At 44.0% G+C, this 21589-nt stretch overlaps 1 protein-coding gene across 1 annotated transcript in view; it reads right to left on the minus strand.

Annotated features, from left to right (window-relative positions):
• MYO1E (myosin IE) overlaps positions 1-21589 on the minus strand; it is a 208078-nt gene that overhangs the window by 97384 nt on the left and 89105 nt on the right. Inside the window, exons 8-10 of the mRNA XM_068275534.1 lie at positions 20526-20660; positions 18262-18394; positions 748-944 (exon numbers count right to left, since the gene is read on the minus strand). Of these exons, the coding sequence (XP_068131635.1) occupies positions 748-944; positions 18262-18394; positions 20526-20660 (465 nt within the window). The remainder of the gene's footprint in view (positions 1-747; positions 945-18261; positions 18395-20525; positions 20661-21589) is intronic.

The raw sequence follows: 21589 nt of genomic DNA on the forward strand, positions 1-21589 counted from the left end.
TCCCTTGGCTCTGCTTTTGGGCTGATCCTCTGCCTTCAATACTCTGAGTCTCTGACCAAGAACAAGTATGCACATTTGGTCTCCACTTATGCCACTGGCTGCTTGTTTCTAGTGTGTGACATAGACAGCACTCTAGACAAAAAAGGTGAACATTACACATGTGCAACTGGCTATATTTAAAAGAATGAAAATGTCAGCCCACATAGTCCTCTCTAGTAAGTAATCTTTAAATGTTTAAATGAGCCTTAAATGTGCTTTACATTCGTAAAGCACTTTTGTAGTGCATGACTGGATCATGCAGTCATGCACAAAAAATATTGTAGCAGAACAGCATTCGAACAGTTAAACGCCAGCACTTTATTGTGCAGTAGAAAGCCCCTTCAGCTAATGATCCACATCCAGAGATAACATTATCTTTTGTTTACATTTCTCTTTTGTTACATTCTTAGCTGTGTTGAGTGAGAAGGAGCTGTCTTCTCTGCTTCTAGCATGCACACCGTTGAAAAGAGCTCACTAGAAGAGGTTAATATGTAATAAAAGCAGAAATGAACACATTGCAATGACCGTTTTCAGGGCAGATAAAATGTACTTTGAGAACTTGTAATTTGTAAACAGACAATATTACCTGAGCACAAAAGAAAATATGGTAACTGAATGGGTAATGAGTTTCAGACCATTTTATGGAGTACTAAACTGCACAAAAAATAGGGGCAATATTACATAGATCATGAATGAGAATGCACTTACATCCACCAGGAAGTCAAACAGTCGGGAATGGAGTGCTTTGGCTAGAGCATCTCTGGTGTAGCAGGCCTGCTCCACATTCAGCGTCACATTGATAGACTCAGACTTGCCACCCCACTTGCTATCCATCTGTCTGCTTGTCAACTTCTCTTTTAGGCGACTTTCTTTTATTCCCAGAAGGAATGTTGGAAATGCTAAAACTTTAAACAAAAGAAATGTTTAACTAAGGACAAATATTCAGGTTTCTTCCATACTATGTGAAATCAATAGGTGCAATACATAAAGGAAGAAATATTATATAGCCCTCATACACAGTAAGTGTGTATTATTATTGCCATTTTGGATATGCACTGTATGCAAGTGTACCTGGGAAAACTGATTTAAAAAGGGTATTGACAATAAATGTTGATTTGATTTAGCTTTTATTTTATACTTTTACACTTAGCAGGTTTTTATTTTATTTTTACACCTGGCCATAGCGTTGTGACGCTCCGCCCCATTGCTTCACACCACCAAAAAGTCAATTCATATGACCCCACCCGGCAGAGTGTACCAGCAGATAGCGCCATCCCCTTGCAGCCTCTTGCCCAGTGACGTACTCCCTAATGGATAGGAAGTACGTCACTGGGATTCCCGAGTTCCCCGTTGTATTTGCGTCGCTGCCGCAGAGGTTCGCCGGTAACACGCTGCTGACTTTGCAGCAGGTTGGCGGCTGATTGGGAATTTCCAGCGCAACGCAATGTGGTAAGTGTGCTAGGCCCAATAGACTTTCATTGCTGTTGCGTTACCCTGTGTACAGAAAGAGTAATGCAATGCAATGAAACCGGCCAAGTGTAAAAGGGGCCTAAATAAGTATAGACTATTTATAGCATTACTTTTGAAACCATCCACATTGCTTTTTTATGCGTCTAAATGCTTTACATAGACACGCAGCAACAAGAATATATTCCTCATTAATAGGTAACAAACTAGATAGAATATTATTTTTTCAATCCAGTTTTACACTTAATGGAATTATTAGTAAACCAGCATCATTTTGAGCAAAAGACAGCAGATCATTTGTGATTGGCTTCTATTTCATTGCCTTCCAAGCCATGTTACAAAAAGCATCCGCTTCTGGAATAATTCTGTGTAGATAGAGCTGTAATCTCAACATGGCTTCATTAAAAATTGATGGAAAATGTACCATCTACTTGCATTGCTTTCATTATACATGTGAGCCAATAGCTTTCAATGACCACAAGTTATCAATTCATAAAAGGCTACTGGAAGCGTAGAAACCTGATGACTAGTGAGTCATCTAAGTAGAAGCAATTTACACAGTTCCTGAAACCAATACTCCTGATGGCTAATCTCAGTGACTGAATGATAAAGTCTAGCAAAACAATCATGCAAGCCATGAATGACATAAATGGTATTCAAGGGCATAACTACAGCAGTAGCAGAAGTTGAACAAGTAATTGCTATGGGTGCATTTAGTACAAGGACATTGTATTGTCTGCCTGTAATATGAATAGATAGCACGACCTAGAGAGAAACCATTATGACACATTTTACATTTATACCAGTTGGACGCTTTGATCACATCTTTATGAAATGAGTTTGCTTGACGAAATTGTAATAATTATAAAATGTATTTATGATTTACATAGCACTGACATATTCTGCAGCACTATACAGAGTATATAGTCATCATTAGAAGAGCTCACCATCTAATACCTACCCTAGTTTCATGTCCAGCATAGTCTAGGGTCAGTTTTGGTGGAAAGCAATTCACTTATCAGTATGTTTTTTGGATGTGGGAAGAAACGGGAGAACATACAGAACATACAAACTCCACTCAGATAGTGTCCTGACCCATCACATTTGTAGTATTGTCTTGCACACACTTAAGGATAAAACCCAATGGGCTTGATTCACTAAGACAAATAGCATGCCTTATCAAAGTTAGCACGCCTTATCAAAGTTAACATGCCTTATCAGAGTAGCATAGCGAACTTATGCTAATTGGCAATAATAGGGCAGCACGGTGGTGTAGTGGCTCTCGCCTTGCAGAGCTGGGTCCCCGGTTCGAATCCCAGCCAGGTCAACATCTGCAAGGAGTTTGTATGTTCTCCCCGTGTCTGCGTGGGTTTCCTCCGGGCACTTCGGTTTCCTCCCACATCCCAAAAAACATACAGATACGTTAATTGGCTTCCCCCTAAACTGGCCTAGTCTATGATACATTCACTACACGATACACACATAGACATATGACTATGGTAGGGACTAGATTGTGAGCCCCTCTGAGGGACAGTTACTGACAAGACAATATACTCTGTACAGCCCTGCGTAATATGTCGGTGCTATATAAATACTGATAAGGCGTGTTAACTTTGATAAGGCATGCTAACTTTGATAAGGCATGCTATTTGTCTTAGTGAATCAAGCCCATTGTCTTTAAGGTAAGTGCAACAGTTGGAAAAGAAGATGCCCTCTATGCAGTATTCAACAGAGAAAAGAGCTGGCACATCCAAAGTTTATCTTTCTTGGTTCCATGTAAAAGCATATGGCAACATTTCAGAGCCACATAGGGCACCTTTATCAAGCCAATGTTTGCTCGGAGGCGAAAATCTGTCTGCCGCTGTATAATAATTCCTGTAGAGGAAGCGGGAGTCAGGCTCCGCTAAACACTTGCGCACAGCGATTTGTACTCAGCTGGTAGCAGCAGCAGGAACCAATAAAGATTTACTTGGGATGTGCCAGCTTTTTTCTCTGTTGAGTGCCCTGATCCAGACTCGAACTAGAGACTAAAGATGAGTGCATGGATTTTGCAGAATTCTGACCTCTGCATCGGATTTTCGCAATTTCAAGAATGCTGAATTCATGAAATTTGGAAGCATATATTCTGAAAGTTTGGCAAAATTACATTCTTGTGATGCACTTTTTTTGCATAAATAGTGATAAATGACTACTGAGCATACTAAAAGAATGTGAAAGAGAAAATTCTAAGCTAATGGGTAAACTATAGTGATCCTATTTTCTCAAATTCACACTAACCATAATTAATCTTACGGTAAGGATCTGGGCACACTAATGCGGTTTTCAGAAGCACAAATAGGAAAAAGAAAAAGCGGTTGGCCCATAGAAGATAGCACCAATTATTGGTATGGTCAAAGATATAATGATACTTTAATATGAAAATTGCAAGTATAATACATCTCCAAATTAAAACCTATTAAAACACCCCTAAATAGGCTGTCTGTAAGGAAACGCGGAAAAGCCGCCGTCTCTCAAAGTGAGGTGGCTGTTTCCGCGTCCAGCATGGCGTCACAACGCGGAAAAAACGCCGCATAGGCAGTACGGCGGAATCCGCATTGGTAACGGCGGAATCCGCATCAGAGGCGGCTCCCGCACTCGAGATTTTGCTAAACAGTTCTGGTGTGGCTGGGACTCATAGTCCACCTGGATTCAGAGTTACACGCGCGCGCGCACAGAGGCAGAGTTTAAATAACAGTCAGAAGGGAGTCAGCTGACCAGCGGGGTCAGCTGACATTTTCCACTGCTCCCATTGGTCCAGCAATTAGGGAGGTCCTGGAAAGGTCCTTGTGTATATATACTGCTGGCTGTTCACTTGCTCCTTGTCTGGCTTTGCGATCACATACGTGGAAGCACCCAGATCCGTAGTCAGATCCGCAAGTGTGCCGGGACCAGCTGGAGCTGTAATCCTACACTTAGCTAGATTCTTTTGATAGCTAAAGTACTAGTTTGATTGTGATTATCTGTTATGACCTATTTGCCTGCCTGACTATCCTCCTGAAACTTTGATCCTGTACCTCGATATTTCTGATACTCTGTTGCCGAACCCCGGCTCGTCCTTAGACTCTGTTTCTGCCTCCTGATCTTGTACCTCGATATTTCTGATACCCTGTTGCCGAATCCTGCCTGTACCTTGACTCCGCCTTTGCTTTACGATACTGTACGTTATCTGTCCGTGTGTGTACGACCTGGCTTGTCCGACTTCGAGAACCGACCTCACTGTTGGAGGCGGTTCCCCGTCCTGTCAGTGACCCCTTCTCCAGAGTGTCACTTTCAGATCAGCCTTCCTACTGTCAGTCTGACTCCTCCCATCTTGGAGAGCTCAGGTCTGCGGAAGGAATCTGTGCAGTACTCCTTGCTGCACTGAGGCTTAGTCCTCTGTGTTACTGTTACACCAAACACTACACTCTACTCAGGTGAACAGAGGTTAGCTAGTATATCGGATTATCGGTGATACTGCAGATCACATATAATCTGGTATACATCTGTATTCCCCGTGATACTGCAGATCACCGGTAATCAGATCCTCTCTGTGCTCACCGATCGTTACAGAACGCCAGACCAAAAAACAGATGGAAACACGCGCTGATCCTCTGACTGTGCTTGCCACTTCGGTGGACAGTATCCATCAAGCACTGGGCCAGCACAAAGCCTTAATCGATGCCCTATCAGGCTCAGTGCGAACCCTCCAGACGTCAGTTGATTCAGTGCGATCCCCTCCTAGTGACGACATTCGCATGCCTGTACCTGATAAATTTTCCGGCCAGAAGTCTGACTTCCGGAATTTTAAGAGTAGAGTGTTATCGTACTTCGAGTTGAGACCCCGATCCTCGGGGACTGAGACCCAATGGGTCACATTTATTAAAAAACTTTGCTGACTGGTGACTCCCAGTCATGGGCATACAACCTACCTCCTACCGATACTGCTCTGATCTCGGTCGAGGAATTCTTTAAGGCCATGGCCGTAATTTACGACGACCCTGACCTTGCTGCGTCCTCTGAGCGGAAGCTCAAACTTTTGCGGCAAGGCAGAGGTTCGGTCGAGGATTATGCGGCAGAATTTCGTAGATGGTCAGTCACCGCCAGATTCGACAATTTTGCCCTGATGGATTACTTCCTGTCCGGGTTGTCGGAGGAGGTTTCCGACCTAATGTTAACTGTACCCGAGCCGAGCCTAAGACAGTCGATGAGGCCATATCATCAGCCATTCGAGTTGATCGTAGGCTATGCCATCAGAGGCAGACTAGGGGCAGTCACCGTGTCAGGGTGACATCTTATGCGGCACCATCTGCTACACCCCTAGTAGCACCATCTCCGCCTGTCTCACCCTCTCTAGCCTTGCCTCCGCCCGAACCAATGCAGATTGGTCGATCGAAACTGACCCAGGTGGGGCGAAGGCGGAGAATGACGGAACAGTTGTGCCTGTACTGTGCTGCAGCAGGGCATAGGGTGCGAAACTGCCCTAACAGGTCGGGAAACGAGTCTGCCTAGGAGTAGTGGGGGGTGACACCCTGGGCACACAATCCTCACCCCTTAAAGAAAGAAAATTGCTTCTCCCTTGTACTGTCACATGGGATGATAAGTCTGTAGCCACTGAAGCTTTTATCGACTCCGGCTCAGCGGCTAATTTTATGAACTTCGAATTTGCTCAGGAGTTGGGTCTACCACTCACTCCCGTGAGACCCCCCATTCAGGTCACGGCAGTGGACGATTACCCTTTGCAACGGAATCGTGCCCTGTCACAGACTCCGCTGGTGAAGCTCACCATAGGGGTATTGCATGGGGAACAGTTACAATTTTTTGTGTTACACATGTCAACCTCCACCATTATCCTAGGCATGCCGTGGTTACAAATTCATTCTCCGCAGATAGACTGGGCCACAGGGCAGTTAACAGCATGGTCACATCTTTGTTTCCAGCAGTGTTTGGGGAGGTTGACATTAGGTCAAACCAGGGTACAGGTGGAAGGTTTACCGGAACAGTACTCGGATTATGCTGATGTGTTCTGTCCCAAGGCTGCGGATAAATTGCACCCGCATCGCCCGTTTGACTGTCCTATTGACCTTCGTTCTGGTTGTATGCCTCCTCGAGGCCATTTGTATAATTTATCTGGTCCCGAAAAACTAGCCATGCAGGAGTATATCCGAGAGAACTTGGCCAAGGGCTTCATTCGGCCGTCCCGGTCACCCGTTGGGGCAGGTTTCTTTTTTGTTAAGAAGAAAGACGGGGGCTTACGGCCTTGTATCGATTATCGTGGCCTTAACAAAATCACAGTGAAGAATCGCTACCCGTTGCCACTTATAGACGATTTATTCACACAGGTCACGGAAGCTAGGATATTTTCAAAACTAGATTTACGGGGGGCATACAATCTGGTGCGTATAAGAAAGGGCGACGAGTGGAAGACGGCCTTCAATACCCCTGACGGGCATTACGAGTACAGGGTGATGCCCTTCGGGTTATGTAATGCCCCGGCCGTCTTCCAGGAACTCATCAATGAGGTTTTTAGGGAGGTGTTAGGGAAGTTCGTTTTAGTCTACTTAGACGACATTCTCATCTTTTCTAACAACCTCTCTGAACACAGAACCCATGTCAGGATTGTATTAGACAAACTGAGGCAGAATATGTTATACGCTAAACTCGAGAAGTGTATTTTTGAGGTTACGTCGGTTGCCTTTCTGGGATATATAATCTCCACCTCAGGTCTGTCTATGGACCCTGCCAAGGTCTCCGCGGTCCTGGAGTGGCCGCAGCCGGTGGGGTTAAAGTGGTTACAACGATTCTTGGGGTTTGCGAACTATTATAGAAGGTTTATACAGGGGTAATCCACAGTAGTCGCACCCCTCACTAGCCTTACTAAAAAAGGGGCAGACACCACTCATTGGCCTCCCGAGGCCTTACAGGCATTTTCTACTTTAAAAGGGTTGTTCTGCTCAGCGCCCATACTGAGACACGTGGACACTTCCTTCCCGTTTATTGTTGAGGTAGACGCCTCGGAGGTCGGGGTGGGGGCTGTGCTGTCTCAGCGTTCTGGTCTCCAGGGTAGATTACACCCGTGTGCCTATTTTTCCCGGAGTTTCTCTCCGGCAGAGAGAAACTACGATATAGGCAACAGGGAGCTCCTAGCCATCAAATTGGCCTTCGAAGAGTGGCGTCATTGGCTAGAGGGAGCTGAGCACACTATCACGGTTTATACCGACCACAAGAATCTGGAATACATCGAGGGGGCTAAAAGGTTAAGCCCTCGGCAGGCTCGATGGTCTCTATTTTTCTCGAGGTTTACATTTTTGATTACGTACACGCCAGGTAGTAAGAATACCAAGGCAGATGCACTCTCTAGGTGTTTCGAGCCGGAGACAGCACAGCCCTCTGTTCCCGAGACCATTGTCCCAAGAAGAGTGGTGTTAGCCGCTACTGAGACTTGGGAAGACTGGAAGGAGACTTTGAGTCCTTTCCAGCAGGATATCGAAGGGAAACCAGACGGGGTGTTGTTTATCCCGTTACCATTCCGTCTCCAGATCTTGGAGATGGTCCACTCTCATAAAAAATGCGGGACATCCTGGGGCGTCTAGAACGCAAGATCTCGTGGCCAGATGTGCATGGTGGCCTTCGCTAGCAGCTGACTGCAAAGAGTTTGTCAGGGAATGTGCGGTGTGCGCAAAAAGCAAGCCCTCCCAGCTGGCATCTGTAGGTACACTGCAGCCTTTGCCCACCCCGAGTGAACCATGGACCCACTTGTCCATGGATTTTGTGGGAGAGCTTCCTAGGTCTGAAGGCATGTCGGTCATCTGGGTGGTGGTCGACCGTTTCAGTAAAATGGCCCACTTCGTGCCCCTGAAGGGACTCCCCTCGGCCCAGGAACTGGCCGATTTATTTATCACCCATGTCTTCCGACTGCATGGCATTCCAGAAGACATAGTATCCGATCGGGGAGTCCAGTTTGTTTCAAAATTTTGGAGGGCATTCTGTCACCAAATGGGCATGAAACTGTCGTTTTCCTCGGGTTACCACCCACAGACAAATGGCCAGACGGAGAGGGTCAACCAATCGTTAGAGCAATTTCTGAGATGTTACGTTGCCGAGGCGCAGAGTGATTGGGTTAAATTTTTACCTTATGCAGAATTTGCCCACAACAACTTAAAGAGTTCTTCCTCAGGTTTCTGTCCATTTCAGATAGTAACCGGTAAACTACCTAAATTCTCTCCGTTGCCAATTGCGTCCACTCCATTTCCAGCCTTGGAGGCTTGGCAAAGATCATTTAAGGACATGTGGTGGACCATTAAGAATAATCTGGTAAAAGCATTTCAGAGTCAGAAAGGTCAGGCTGACAAAAAAACGCTCGTTAGAGTGGAAATTTCAACCAGGAGATTTGGTTTGGGTGTCAACCCGTCACCTGACCTTGAGACAACCTTCTGACAAGCTTGGTCCCAGGTTTGTGGGTCCATTCCCGGTAGTCAGGAGGATCAACGATGTTACTTATACCGTTGACCTTCCCACCAGCATGAGGGGGGTAAGGTCCTTCCACGTGTCTCTTCTTAAACCAGCAGTCCAGGTGGGCCCCACTCCTCCTCCTCCTGTGTTAGTAGATGGCCAACCCGAATATGAAGTGGAAAAAATTTTAGATGCACGCACGGTACAAAACTCGGTACAGTACCTTGTACATTGGAAAGGGTACGGCATTGAGGAGAGGCAATGGGTACCGGGCTCACGCATGCATGCAGACGAGTTAAGGAGGGAGTTTCATGCCTTACACCCCGAGAAACCTGGTAGGAGTTGTCCGGAGTCCATTCCTCGGGGGGGGGAGGGGGGTTGGGTACTGTAAGGAAATGCGGAAAAGCCGCCGTCTCTCAAAGTGAGGTGGCTGTTTCCGCGTCCGGCATGACGTCACAACACGGAAAAAACGCCACATGCCGCATAGGCAGTACGGCGGAATCCGCATTGGTAACGGCGGAATCCGCATGTTTAGCAAAGTCTCGAGTGCGGGAGCCGCCTCTGATGCGGATTCCGCCGTTACCAATGCGGATTCCGCCGTACTGCCTATGCGGCATGCAGCGTTTTTTCCGCGTTGTGACGCCATGCTGGACGCGGAAACAGCCACCTCACTTTGAGAGACGGCGGCTTTTCCGCATTTCCTTACAGACTCGAGACTTTGCTAAACAGTTCTGGTGTGGCTGGGACTCATAGTCCACCTGGATTCAGAGTTACACGCGCGCGCGCACAGAGGCAGAGTTTAAATAACAGTCAGAAGGGAGTCAGCTGACCAGCGGGGTCAGCTGACATTTTCCACTGCTCCCATTGGTCCAGCAATTAGGGAGGTCCTGGAAAGGTCCTTGTGTATATATACTGCTGGCTGTTCACTTGCTCCTTGTCTGGCGTTGCGATCACATACGTGGAAGCACCCAGATCCGTAGTCAGATCCGCAAGTGTGCCGGGACCAGCTGGAGCTGTAATCCTACACTTAGCTAGATTCTTTTGATAGCTAAAGTACTAGTATGATTGTGATTATCTGTTATGACCTATTTGCCTGCCTGACTATCCTCCTGAAACTTTGATCCTGTACCTCGATATTTCTGATACTCTGTTGCCGAACCCCGGCTCGTCCTTAGACTCTGTTTCTGCCTCCTGATCTTGTACCTCGATATTTCTGATACCCTGTTGCCGAATCCTGCCTGTACCTTGACTCCGCCTTTGCTTTACGATACTGTACGTTATCTGTCCGTGTGTGTACGACCTGGCTTGTCCGACTTCGAGAACCGACCTCACTGTTGGAGGCGGTTCCCCGTCCTGTCAGTGACCCCTTCTCCAGAGTGTCACTTTCAGATCAGCCTTCCTACTGTCAGTCTGACTCCTCCCGTCTTGGGGAGCTCAGGTCTGCGGAAGGAATCTGTGCAGTACTCCTTGCTGCACTGAGGCTTAGTCCTCTGTGTTACTGTTACACCAAACACTACACTCTACTCAGGTGAACTGAGGTTAGCTAGTATATCGGATTATATGGGGTATTAACAGGGCGCTCTACAGTGTTCATACACGCTGTTCAGAGATAAGCACAACAGTTAAATCAATATATACAGTGGCTCAATAATAATCAATTGGGGATTGACCTCACCATGAAATATAGCACTGAGGAGATTGATTTTCTTGACATAGTGGTAATGAAAAGGGACGGTACCCTGGCATGTAAAAGCTTTTTTAAAAAAACTGACAGGAATTCTTATATTCCTACGCGAAGTTGTCACCATCCAAATTGGATGGCTAATATCCCCAAAGGGCAACTGAGTAGGATTCGCAGGAACTGCTCTAACATAAGTGATTATATCATGCAAGCAGAAATGTTAATAGAAAGGTTTGTTGAAAAAGGATACAGTGGACAGTACTTAGAATCAATATCAGAAGAAGTTTTACAGGGGGGGAAGAGATGAGCTTTTACAGGTTTCTAGGAACACTAGTAGATATGATCAGGGCAGGGCCAGTGCCTTTGAACATGCAGTCTTTCTGCAATTCAATTCTCAATATAAGGAGATTGAAAAAAATATATAAGAAGCATTGGGGGCTGTTAAGAAATGACCCCACTCTGGGTAAAGTACTCCCACAGCAGCCCAGGTTCATTTATAGACGAGCGCAGAATTTGCAACAAAAACTAGTCAGAACATATGTGGATGGTCCCCGGGTCAATAACAAAACGGATGCATGGGGCAATGTGGGATTTTATCCGTGTCGGCAATGTACTACATGTGAGATAGCAATGGGAGTAAAGCGGAAAGAAGTAATGTCCAACCAGACAGGAAGGAATTTCAAAATCAATGAGTTTATTCACTGCTGCAGCACACATGTGGTCTACCTTTTATGGTGCCCATGTGGGCTGCAATATGTGGGTCGGACCAAGAGAAGCCTGAAAAAACGTGTGGGTGAACACATTGCCAACATAAGTAGAGGGTTCAAGGGACACAGCGTCTCAAAGCACTTTCTAGAAAAGCATGAATGTAATCCCGCAGTGCTAAGTTTTTGCGGAATACAAAAATTAACAACTAAATGGAGAAGATGCCATAAGATTAGAGAGATTTCACAAATGGAAACTAGGTGGATATACGATTTACAAACGATGGTGCCGAGGGGGCTGAATGTGGAATTGGATGTCAATTGCTTCATTGCCGATGATTAGGATAAATGTTCAATGGCTGTACACACTATGGCTCTGCTTGTGAACTGTCTGCAATGTGTGTTGGGATAGTCACCAGTAGGTATAGCCATTAGATGTGAGTATACAGTTAATGACAAGAGGAAGCTGATAGTATGGTTAATAACTAACAAATGTTATGAAGTTTTGTGAATTCGGGGTAGAATACTGATACCTGTGGAAAAGGGATGGTGAGAGTAGGGGAGGGTTATGTACACTGGGTTAATTTTGTGAGGGGATTGTGCATGGTTTATGAGCAGCTGTCATAAACATAGAGCATTGCTGTAGTATGAACTGTCAATTTCATAACTTTAATACTCATATAATATTCACTTAGGTGAATTTGGGTAGGTGGTATGTATGACTGGCTTATATGTAGCCCAACATGTGGGGTTAATACAATCTAATTGCAAATTATAGTATTCTGGATGACCCTCTTGGTCACTAGAGGGTTGGTCCAGCCCAGCATCTGTAGAAACCTTAGGGAAAGAGGCTAGGGCCTCTGGGAAATGTAGTTCAATTTGTGTACAAAATATTTGCGGGGTGGATGGTTCATATGAATGCATCAAGTTCAGGGGGAAAGTGAAAATAGCCCCATGTGGCGCCACCCTTGTTGTACATTTATTAAGGACCTTTCTAACGGGGACTGATAGCTGTTATTATATTGCCCATCGGATAGATGTCAGCAAGAAGGGGATTGTGGGTAATGTAGTTCTGGCAGGGGGAATGAATGCAGTTCCGCTGCAGCACTGACGCTATGGGGAAAGGAGGAAAGTTTCTAGCCAATCAGCAGCCGTATAGGCTATGACGGGTAAGTAGGAGGCTATCAGCCAATCGTGCTGATTCAGGAAGCGGTGAGTGAACTATGCAGAATCCCCGTGCGTAATGGATCATGTGATGAAGGGGAGGGAGATTAAAGCGTCCTCTCGCTCTGAATGGCCCAAGCCCCTGATGAGTCATAGGACGAAACTAGTTGGGCGTGGCCTAAGGAGCGAGGGACGCTGAACGAGCTCGATGGATACTTTTAATATGCGCATTTGAATCTATGGTCTTGTAAGTGCACTATTTTTAGCTTTTTTAAATAAAGAAGGTTTTACACTATGTTTGGCCCTCTTTGAGTCCTAGGGCAAATATTATTGTAAGAAGAAAGTTTTTTGATGTCATCGACAAAGTGATTACTGCTGGTCTGTGCTGGGTCAGCCAGGCAATACGGTGAGAGGCTTTATTGATCTTCGTTGGTGGAGCACTGGGTGCCGTTGTGTGAACTGGGTGCACTGGTGGAAGTGATTAACCCTTACCATACATTATCACACTATTGGTTTTTTTTCTTCTCATGATTGGAGCGACTAGGTGAAAGGATATCTGAATATCGAGGAGTGACTGGCTGGGCCAAAAGTGCTGTGAGCTGATCCTGAGAGGGGCAGCTGGCTTCTCTGGTGAGCGCATATATTATTGTATGAGTCAGGAAAGGTGCAAATCGTCATCCCTGAGAAAGCTTGGAGGAAGATATATGGGACTTTTGCCGGTTCTTTTTATCTTTTATTAATTTTATGTGTACTGGATTATGTTTTTATAGCTTATGCAAGGTCGATGGACATTATCACATTGTAGAGGCCCCATCTGTGCTTATCTCTGAACAGCGTGTATGAACACTGTAGAGCGCCCTTATATACCCCATATATTTCATTGATAGAGTGACACACACACTCAGCACAGGAGCGATCCAGGCCATTTAGAGGAACCATTAGGAATTGAGGAGCGCACCTTTTGAGGTTTTTTGTTGTTATAGTATATCGGATTATCGGTGATACTGCAGATCACATATAATCTGGTATACATCTGTATTCCCCGTGATACTGCAGATCACCGGTAATCAGATCCTCTCTGTGCTCACTGATCGTTACACTGTCACAGCGGTCTCCAATAAAATGAACAAGTAGAGCGAACCAGCACCCAAATGGAGATAGAACGCGTGCTTCAGCAGAACGGACCCTTTAACCCAACAGAGTCTGGAAATAGTGCAAGCAAAAGATTCTGCAGCAGCACATCAGTAAATATACAGTGGCTTGCAAAAGTATTCGCCCCTTTGAAGTTTTCCACATTTTGTCACATTACTGCCACAAACATGAATCAATTTTATTGGAATTCCACGTGAAAGACCAATACAAAGTGTTGTACAGGTGAGAAGTGGAACAAAAATCAGACATGATTTCAAACATTTTTTACAAATCAATAACTGCAAAGTGGGGTGTGCATAATTATTCAGCCCCCTTTGGTCTGAGTGCAGTCAGTTGCCCATAGACATTGCCTGATGAGTGCTAATGACTAAATAGAGTGCACCTGTGTGTAATCTAATGTCAGTACAAATACAGCTGCTCTGTGACGGCCTCAGAGGTTGTCTAAGAGAATATTGGGAGCAACAACACCATGAAGTCCAAAGAACACACCAGACAGGTCAGGGATAAAGTTATTGAGAAATTTAAAGCAGGCTTAGGCTACAAAAAGATTTCCAAAGCCTTGATCATCCCACAGAGCTCTGTTAAAGCAATCATTCAGAAATGGAAGGAGTAAACCTACCAAGACAAGGCCGTGTACCTAAACTCACAGGCTGAACAAGGAGAGCGCTGATCAGAAATGCAGTCAAGAGGCCCATGGTGACTCTGGACGAGCTGCAGAGATCTACAGCTCAGGTGGGGGAATCTGTCCATAGGACAACTATTAGTTGTGCACTGCACAAAGTTGGCTCTTATGGAAGAGTGAAAAGAAGACAGCCATTGTTTACAGAAAAGCATAAAAAGTCACATTTTGCAGCTGTAATTGCAGCAAAAGGTGGTTCTACAAAGTATTGACTTAAGGGGCTGAATAATTACGCACACCCCACTTTGCAGTTATTGATTTGTAAAAAATGTTTGGAATAATGTATGATTTTTGTTCCACTTCTCACGTGTACATAACTTTGTATTGGTCTTTCACGTGGAATTCCAATAAAATTGATTCATGTTTGTGGCAGTAATGTGACAAAATGTGGAAAACTTCAAGGGGGCCGAATACTTTTGCAAGCCACTGTAGCTCTTTATTAAGTTCAAATAGAGAGGTAGCCATAAATAGCGACAGGCGCCAGACTTGCCATCCTTTTTCAAGTTGTGTTGGTCGTGTTGGAAAAAGGACGGCAAGTCCGAAACAGTGTTTGTTGCTTTTCATGGCTACCTCTCTAGTTTAAATTAATAAAGAGCTATATTTACTTACGTGGTGCTGCAGAATCCTTTGCTTGCACCAGTAAAATGAACAACAGAACCATCATAATATAGTAATAAATTGACCAATTGGCTGGCTACCAGAAATAATTACGCTGTGGAGTGTTCAGGATTGAGGCCCCACACAAGTGAACCCGGTTCAGGATAATAGTGCATACATTGTGCAGTAGCGAATCCAAGTATAGTAAAGCGCAAGTGCTTTCAGGAACACATCACATCAATATTAAAGATTAAAAAAGCAGACAGAACTGTGTTTATGAACTGAGACTGTGTTTGTAAGCATGAAAATATTTTTACAATAACTTTAAACTTCATGAGTTCACAATGCAATTAGAAATCAACAAAATTTGTTATCTGTATTTAAAATCTAAGAGCTGACGTTATATGCAGTAAACCTATGATCGTGGGGCAGTTATTTGTCAGCACACAGCTGACTTTCTGTATTGTAATCCCAAATGCCAGCGGTTAAAGGCGACGGCAGGCTGATAAATGCCTTATGCAAAGAGACTTGTGTATGACGTTTCATGACCCTTCAAAGTGGACAAACAGAAAGTAAAATATGAATGTACAAAATGTAACATCTTTATAGATGCACATCTGTAAATCTCAGACTAAATTTATTAGACAGGATCTGCTACACATATGGACTTAAAGACTGCTATAGGGAGATCAGAAGCAATTATTTGGCACACTCATAAAGCTACAGTTTGTATGTATTAACGGTGGTTTCCTGATTTACTAAAAATAGTCTTTAGAAACCATCATTTTACCCATACCACAAATGCAGTTATGGTAGATAATATGAAGCAAAGATAGCATGACAAAAAAGTGTTCTATTAAACAGTCCAAACTGGGTTCAACCAGTTGTCCGGTAGCAATTGAGCAGGGAGAACAATGTCCCCCTGTTTAAACCAAGAAACTGACATCTAGTTAGCAGTCTTCATAAACAGCTGTTTAGGCAGTGTGTGGAGCAAGATTTATTATTTGCATGTATTGCACTTAGCATATATCATTACCAACTACCAAGTACACCAACCTTTTCACAGCAATAATATTATCAGTATATAACTAAGAGAGAGTTCCTACCTGGTGTATGTAGTTTCATTCATGCAGAGGAACCTCACATTCATGTCACATACTGGACAGCTCCCCTGCAGAACCTGGCTGCCATAGATTCCCAAGCATGAAAAAATACTGGGAAACATTTTACAAAAATATGTTACCACAAAGCCCCACCCTTGTCCTATTCATCCCAACATTTTTTCCTGCGCATGACGACTGGTGCAGAAATCTACGCCAACGATTCAGAAACTGGAAACTTTGTGAGCTATTATTCCGGTCCATCAGTAGCAGGGATGGCCCGTTACCTGGTTAGCTTGGCAGGAAGGCAATCTGGGTGTGGAATTATTAGCCCCCCTTGTGTCTCAGTTACACTGTCTGCCTACACTTTTATATACAATGCTACTTATCCTTTTATGTAAAAGATAAAGTTACAAAGGGGGCCTTTGTGTAAGGAATTGGCAAACGTTTATCCAATTTTCAAATCCGATCACCACTCTTGCAACATCATGCGTAAAAGGGTGTAAGCCTTTGTTCTCTGGTGATCAAGACTACAAACAGTACAGACAGTCTACTACTTGCAAATGACTCAAGTCACAACATTTCATACTGTACATACAAAGTTGTTTTCATGTGCAAGATATACAATACGTTTTTTGTTATTACATATTGTTGTTACATGTTACAGTATTGTATACATTGTTGTAAGTAGTTTAACCTTTTGGGGACCGACGTAGGTTGAATCTACGTCCAGCAGGTGGTGCTGCTGCCCTGACTGGACGTTGATTCAACGTCCGCGCTAAAGAACCATCCCGACGCGATGGTGCGCAACGGAGAGGGGATATTAAGCTGTCATATGACAGTTGACATCTCCCCTCAGTGATCAGCAGCCAACGCGTATGGCTGCTGATCACGTGATCACTATGATCGCCGGCGGATCATAGTGATCACTTACAGAGCTGCGGCGGTAGGGGGGGGGGGGGGGTGGAGGAGGAAGATGATCCACTCACCTTCCTGCCGTTTCCCCAACAATCGACGCTCCCCTCAGCTCTGGCCGGCATACCTGCTGTATTGACGCTAAGTGCCGGGTCCCGGCTTGATGACGTCATCAAGCCGCGACCCAGGACTTAGCGTCAGTACGAGCTGGGAAGCCAGTAGCTCATCGCTGGAGCCTGGGAGGTGAGTAAAGGCTGCCATCAATACGGGAGGACACCTGGCCACTCAGGGGGGACCAAAGCTAAGTGCCCACATTAGGGATCTGGCTGCCTGACCCCCCCCCCCAAATGCACCCCCTCCCCCGCATATAAAATACCTGGTCCTTAAGGGGGGGTAGGCAGCCGGTCCCGAAGGGGTTAAAAGCATAATGAAGACAATACACAACACTTTGTTTATGTTAAGTGTCCAAACATGAATCATTTATCTATGTTCACTATCATGTCTGGACTTACAAACAAATTCAACGTACAAACAATGGGGTTGATTCACTAATCTTACCGAGTGGAAGCAGCGCAAGTTAAGGTGCGTACACACGCACTACTTCCGCCAACGACGGGTCCGTCAGACCCTCCCGCTGGGCGGACGTTCAGCCGATAGTAGCATGTGTGTGTGGAGCGGATCGTTCAGAAATAGACTTAGTCTGCCGACAGCGCGTACACACGTGCTACTATCGGCTGAACATCCGCCCAGCGGGAGGGTCGGACAGACCCGTCGTTGGCAGAAGTAGTGCGTGTGTACATGGGCTTATGCGAGTTAAATTGGCTTATGTGAGCGAATGATATTAGCGCGACTTAATGATCCTGGGGACATGCTACAAGTGCTACAGGCAGAGTAGCGTGCCCTCCTAAGCAACGGCCAATACTTTGAAATGCCAAGCCATAGTGACTAATCGTTACAGTGATACTTCACTAGTGTGGCTGCTACTACGTTAATTAACCTGTACTGTAATTTCTCTCACAATAATTTATTCCCACAATAACATGAGGCAGTATACAACACCAAATACAAAGACAAACACCGGTAAATGAAGGGGATTATGTGGAAAATAATCAGAAGATACAGTGTGTGTAAATAAAATAAAACATTTCCTTAACTGATTTAATGAAAACTGTTGTTACTTTCCATATGACCCTCATACTTTGGATTCACGGTTCCATCAGTCAAGAATAAATAAGCTATAGTTTATCACAATGTACTATTAGTAAGACCTACTTGTAATTATGAGCATATACCTACATTCTTCACTCTCCACTGCTGCATAGTTGCCCTTTTCTTTGAAGCTAATATTGCCCAGGTGTAGAATCCCAGCTACTAGCTGCAGTACCATAGCTTGCTCATCTGCGAAAATTCCAATCACACTCATGGCATGCTGGGAAGGAAAAAAGAAGAGTGCTGTCTTAAGACTCAAATGAATCAAAGCACAAATTATGTGAATTTCGCTACTTTACGCCTCGTGTTTTCTAAAATAACACTCTATGCAATACTTAAAGCGGTATTAAACTCTTACATAATATTTAATAAAAATGTGTTTTCCTACTTTTTTATAACCTATACAGTTATCATATTTGCTTTTGTGGACAAGTATTATTATTTATTTAGAAATTACAAGTTCCCAAAGTACAGTATATCTGCTCTGAAAGCTGCCATTGCATTTTATGCATAGCTACAGTATTTATATACTGTAATGTACCCAGTGCATTTTTCTGAACTGTGTCTGATCTGCACACGTTTGAAGGAGTTTCACCATTGCCAGGGAAGGTTTACATTCCTCTCTTGCTACAATTAAGTAACCATGAGAGAATGTTATCACCAATTAGGAATTGGATCTCACTGCAGGGAGCTTTCTATTGAAAAAGTAAATCCTGTGTTTAACTGTTTGAATGCTGGTCTGCTAAAAAAAATAATAATAAAAAAAAAAAACAATTAAAAAAAATGTGGTAGTATACTATAGGCTATAAATAATATTTTAGAGCAAAGAAAAAAATGCTGGGTTTCATATGGCTTTAAATAATTAACATTTACTGTAGTTAAATAATTAAACCACTGTGACTCTTTAGCATTACAGTTTATTGTATTATACACCATTATGCCACTCACATTTTGCATTGTCACTAAATGCTTGTTGACTTCTAAAGTACAACTCTAGAGAAGGAGTGAAATCAGATAATGGACACTGTCCAGGAAAGGCTGCGAAGGAAAGGCTGTTCATGTTACAGATCTTCAGCATTTAGAGGGCTTTTCACACTGCTTCAAGCTGGGATTGCAGACCGTGTCACATTTTCCTGCTGTGCAAATGACTCTTTATGTCTGTGGGCAAGGCTGCAGAGGTTTCCGAGAGAGGGTGGCGTTTGAACCAGAGAACACACACTGTGGACTCAGAGCCACCAGGAGAGTGAAGATACCGGTAATTATATGGCTTTATGGTAGACAGCCAAGTACAGAAGAAGTGTGCCAGGACAATGAAATAACCCATTCATCAGGAAGACTTTCCCTGACTCAGTTTAAAGAGGGCCTAAATATAAAGTTTAACCTGTTGGGTGAAACATTGTAAATATTTATCTACAAGCTGTAAGAAAATTATCCTCTGCAGTTTTTTTGGCTCTGTTGTGATATTTTAACAGCACCTTCATTTACTTTCACTTGCGTCAACATCATATGTGCAACTGAGTAATAACTAGTTGCTACTCATACTAACTACCTGCTGTGACAAATTGCTAGCATTAGAAACTTCTCAAAAGTGTTACTAGTTGCCAGTTACCCTCCTATTCATCCCGCTCCGCCAAGTAAGTAAACCCATACCCCAATCCTGGGCTAGACTAAAAACACTAACGTCCCTCTTTGCTGCATTCATTGTAATAACTTACATACACTAAACCCATACCTTGTGCCTACACTTCACTACCAAAAGCCAAATAATAATTCTGACCTTTCATCTCATCCCAGACTATACTTACTTTACAATGTTAAATGATATGTAATGCTAAGCTTTCATTTAGCATATTGATATTACTAAGCTATAGTGACCATTGCCCAAATCTAATACTAAATAAAAGCATATTGCCAACCTCCCCTAACCATGATATTCAGCAGTATGTTGGTCTAGAAGGATGAGAAATCTCAATATTTCATCCCCTGGGGATTGTGCCCAAGTGACATGGACCAGCGCTTTGCTCTGCTGATGTCAGCATCAAACTCTATGGCTGAAAAAGTGAAACCAGGAAAACAGATCTAATTACTGCTAGTAGATAAGCATTTTCATCTTTAGAATACACTTCGTGTTTCTATGCATGTTCTAGCAATTATTGTACAATTAAATACTGTTAATATTTAACCTGTGTCATTTGTGTGGCAGAACATCATCTAACAGCACATACCAAACACATTTTATAATTAACTTCTATCTCCTGTCACACCTTGGACTAATCCTTTCCTATGGAACAACAAGGTATCTATGGTAGTTTATTTAATGCATGCAAAGAAAATATACTTTAGACTGTTACCATGGTTTCCTGAAAATCTCTCTTGTCATTGATGTCATCCACTTTGTAAGATCCAGATTGGCTAAGGTAATAGTAGTAATCTATACTGGTGATGCCAAGGTCATTCCTTTGCTCTTTAGAAGCACCTTCAATCAACTGGTAAAGTACAGAACCAAAACATGTTTTAACATAATGATTGAAAAAAGGTTTCCTACACACATAAAGCATTATTACAAAACTAAAGCGCAGAGCAATTAACCATGGCAGTAAGTCACAGGTCAACCTCTCCTTGCACATCATGACCAAGCAAAGAATATTTATCAGAAGCTTTATAACCGATTGGTAGGATAGGAACTAAGGGTAATGCTGCACGGTATGCTGAATTACCACCTCCCTTGCAACACAATTTGAAAATAAATAAACTGTAGAGAGCGCCGTCCGCCATCAGAACATCCTGATATGAAGGTCTAGTTGCAGTCACACACCCTCACAAGCTGGCCTCTGCTCATATGTAGAAGCAGTATGGTCAGGTGGGAGGACAGGAGACACTGCTGCACTAGCTGCAGTCCCCTTACATGAAGCACTGAGGCAGCAGACCCGGACATGAGATGGTCTTCTAAAATGAGTGTTGTAGAGAAGGCAATTTTTGTGGCAGGTTAATTTTGTTTCCTACCTAATACTAGGCAAGTGTCTCTGTGTCCTATGTCCCTGTGTGTGTGTTTTTTTGTTGTGTGTATGTGCAAGGAGGAACGCTGAGACACTGCCGAGAGCTGGGGGAATGAAGCACAGCAGGGGAGGACGGGGCCAGAAGAGGGCGGGTGTGTGAGCGTGTTGGCCAATGGGAGAGAGAGAGCAGTGCGGGGATGGCGGCCACAGCCTAGTGCCCGTTTTTAATTGGGCCTTAGGCCTAGTTTGCAATATTACTTCACTTGCCATGCACAGAAATGTGTTTTCACACAATATAATTGCCTGCTTCTAACGTTGTTTTCATGGCTTGAGCTTCCATAAAACTTTACATCATATCCTTTTTAGCTGCAAAACATGCGTGGCTAGGCTTCTCTGGACATGGCGTGTCTGCTGCTATA

Source organism: Hyperolius riggenbachi, chromosome 3 (genome assembly GCF_040937935.1).
Source record: "Hyperolius riggenbachi isolate aHypRig1 chromosome 3, aHypRig1.pri, whole genome shotgun sequence".
NCBI classification, from domain to species: Eukaryota; Metazoa; Chordata; class Amphibia; order Anura; family Hyperoliidae; genus Hyperolius; species Hyperolius riggenbachi.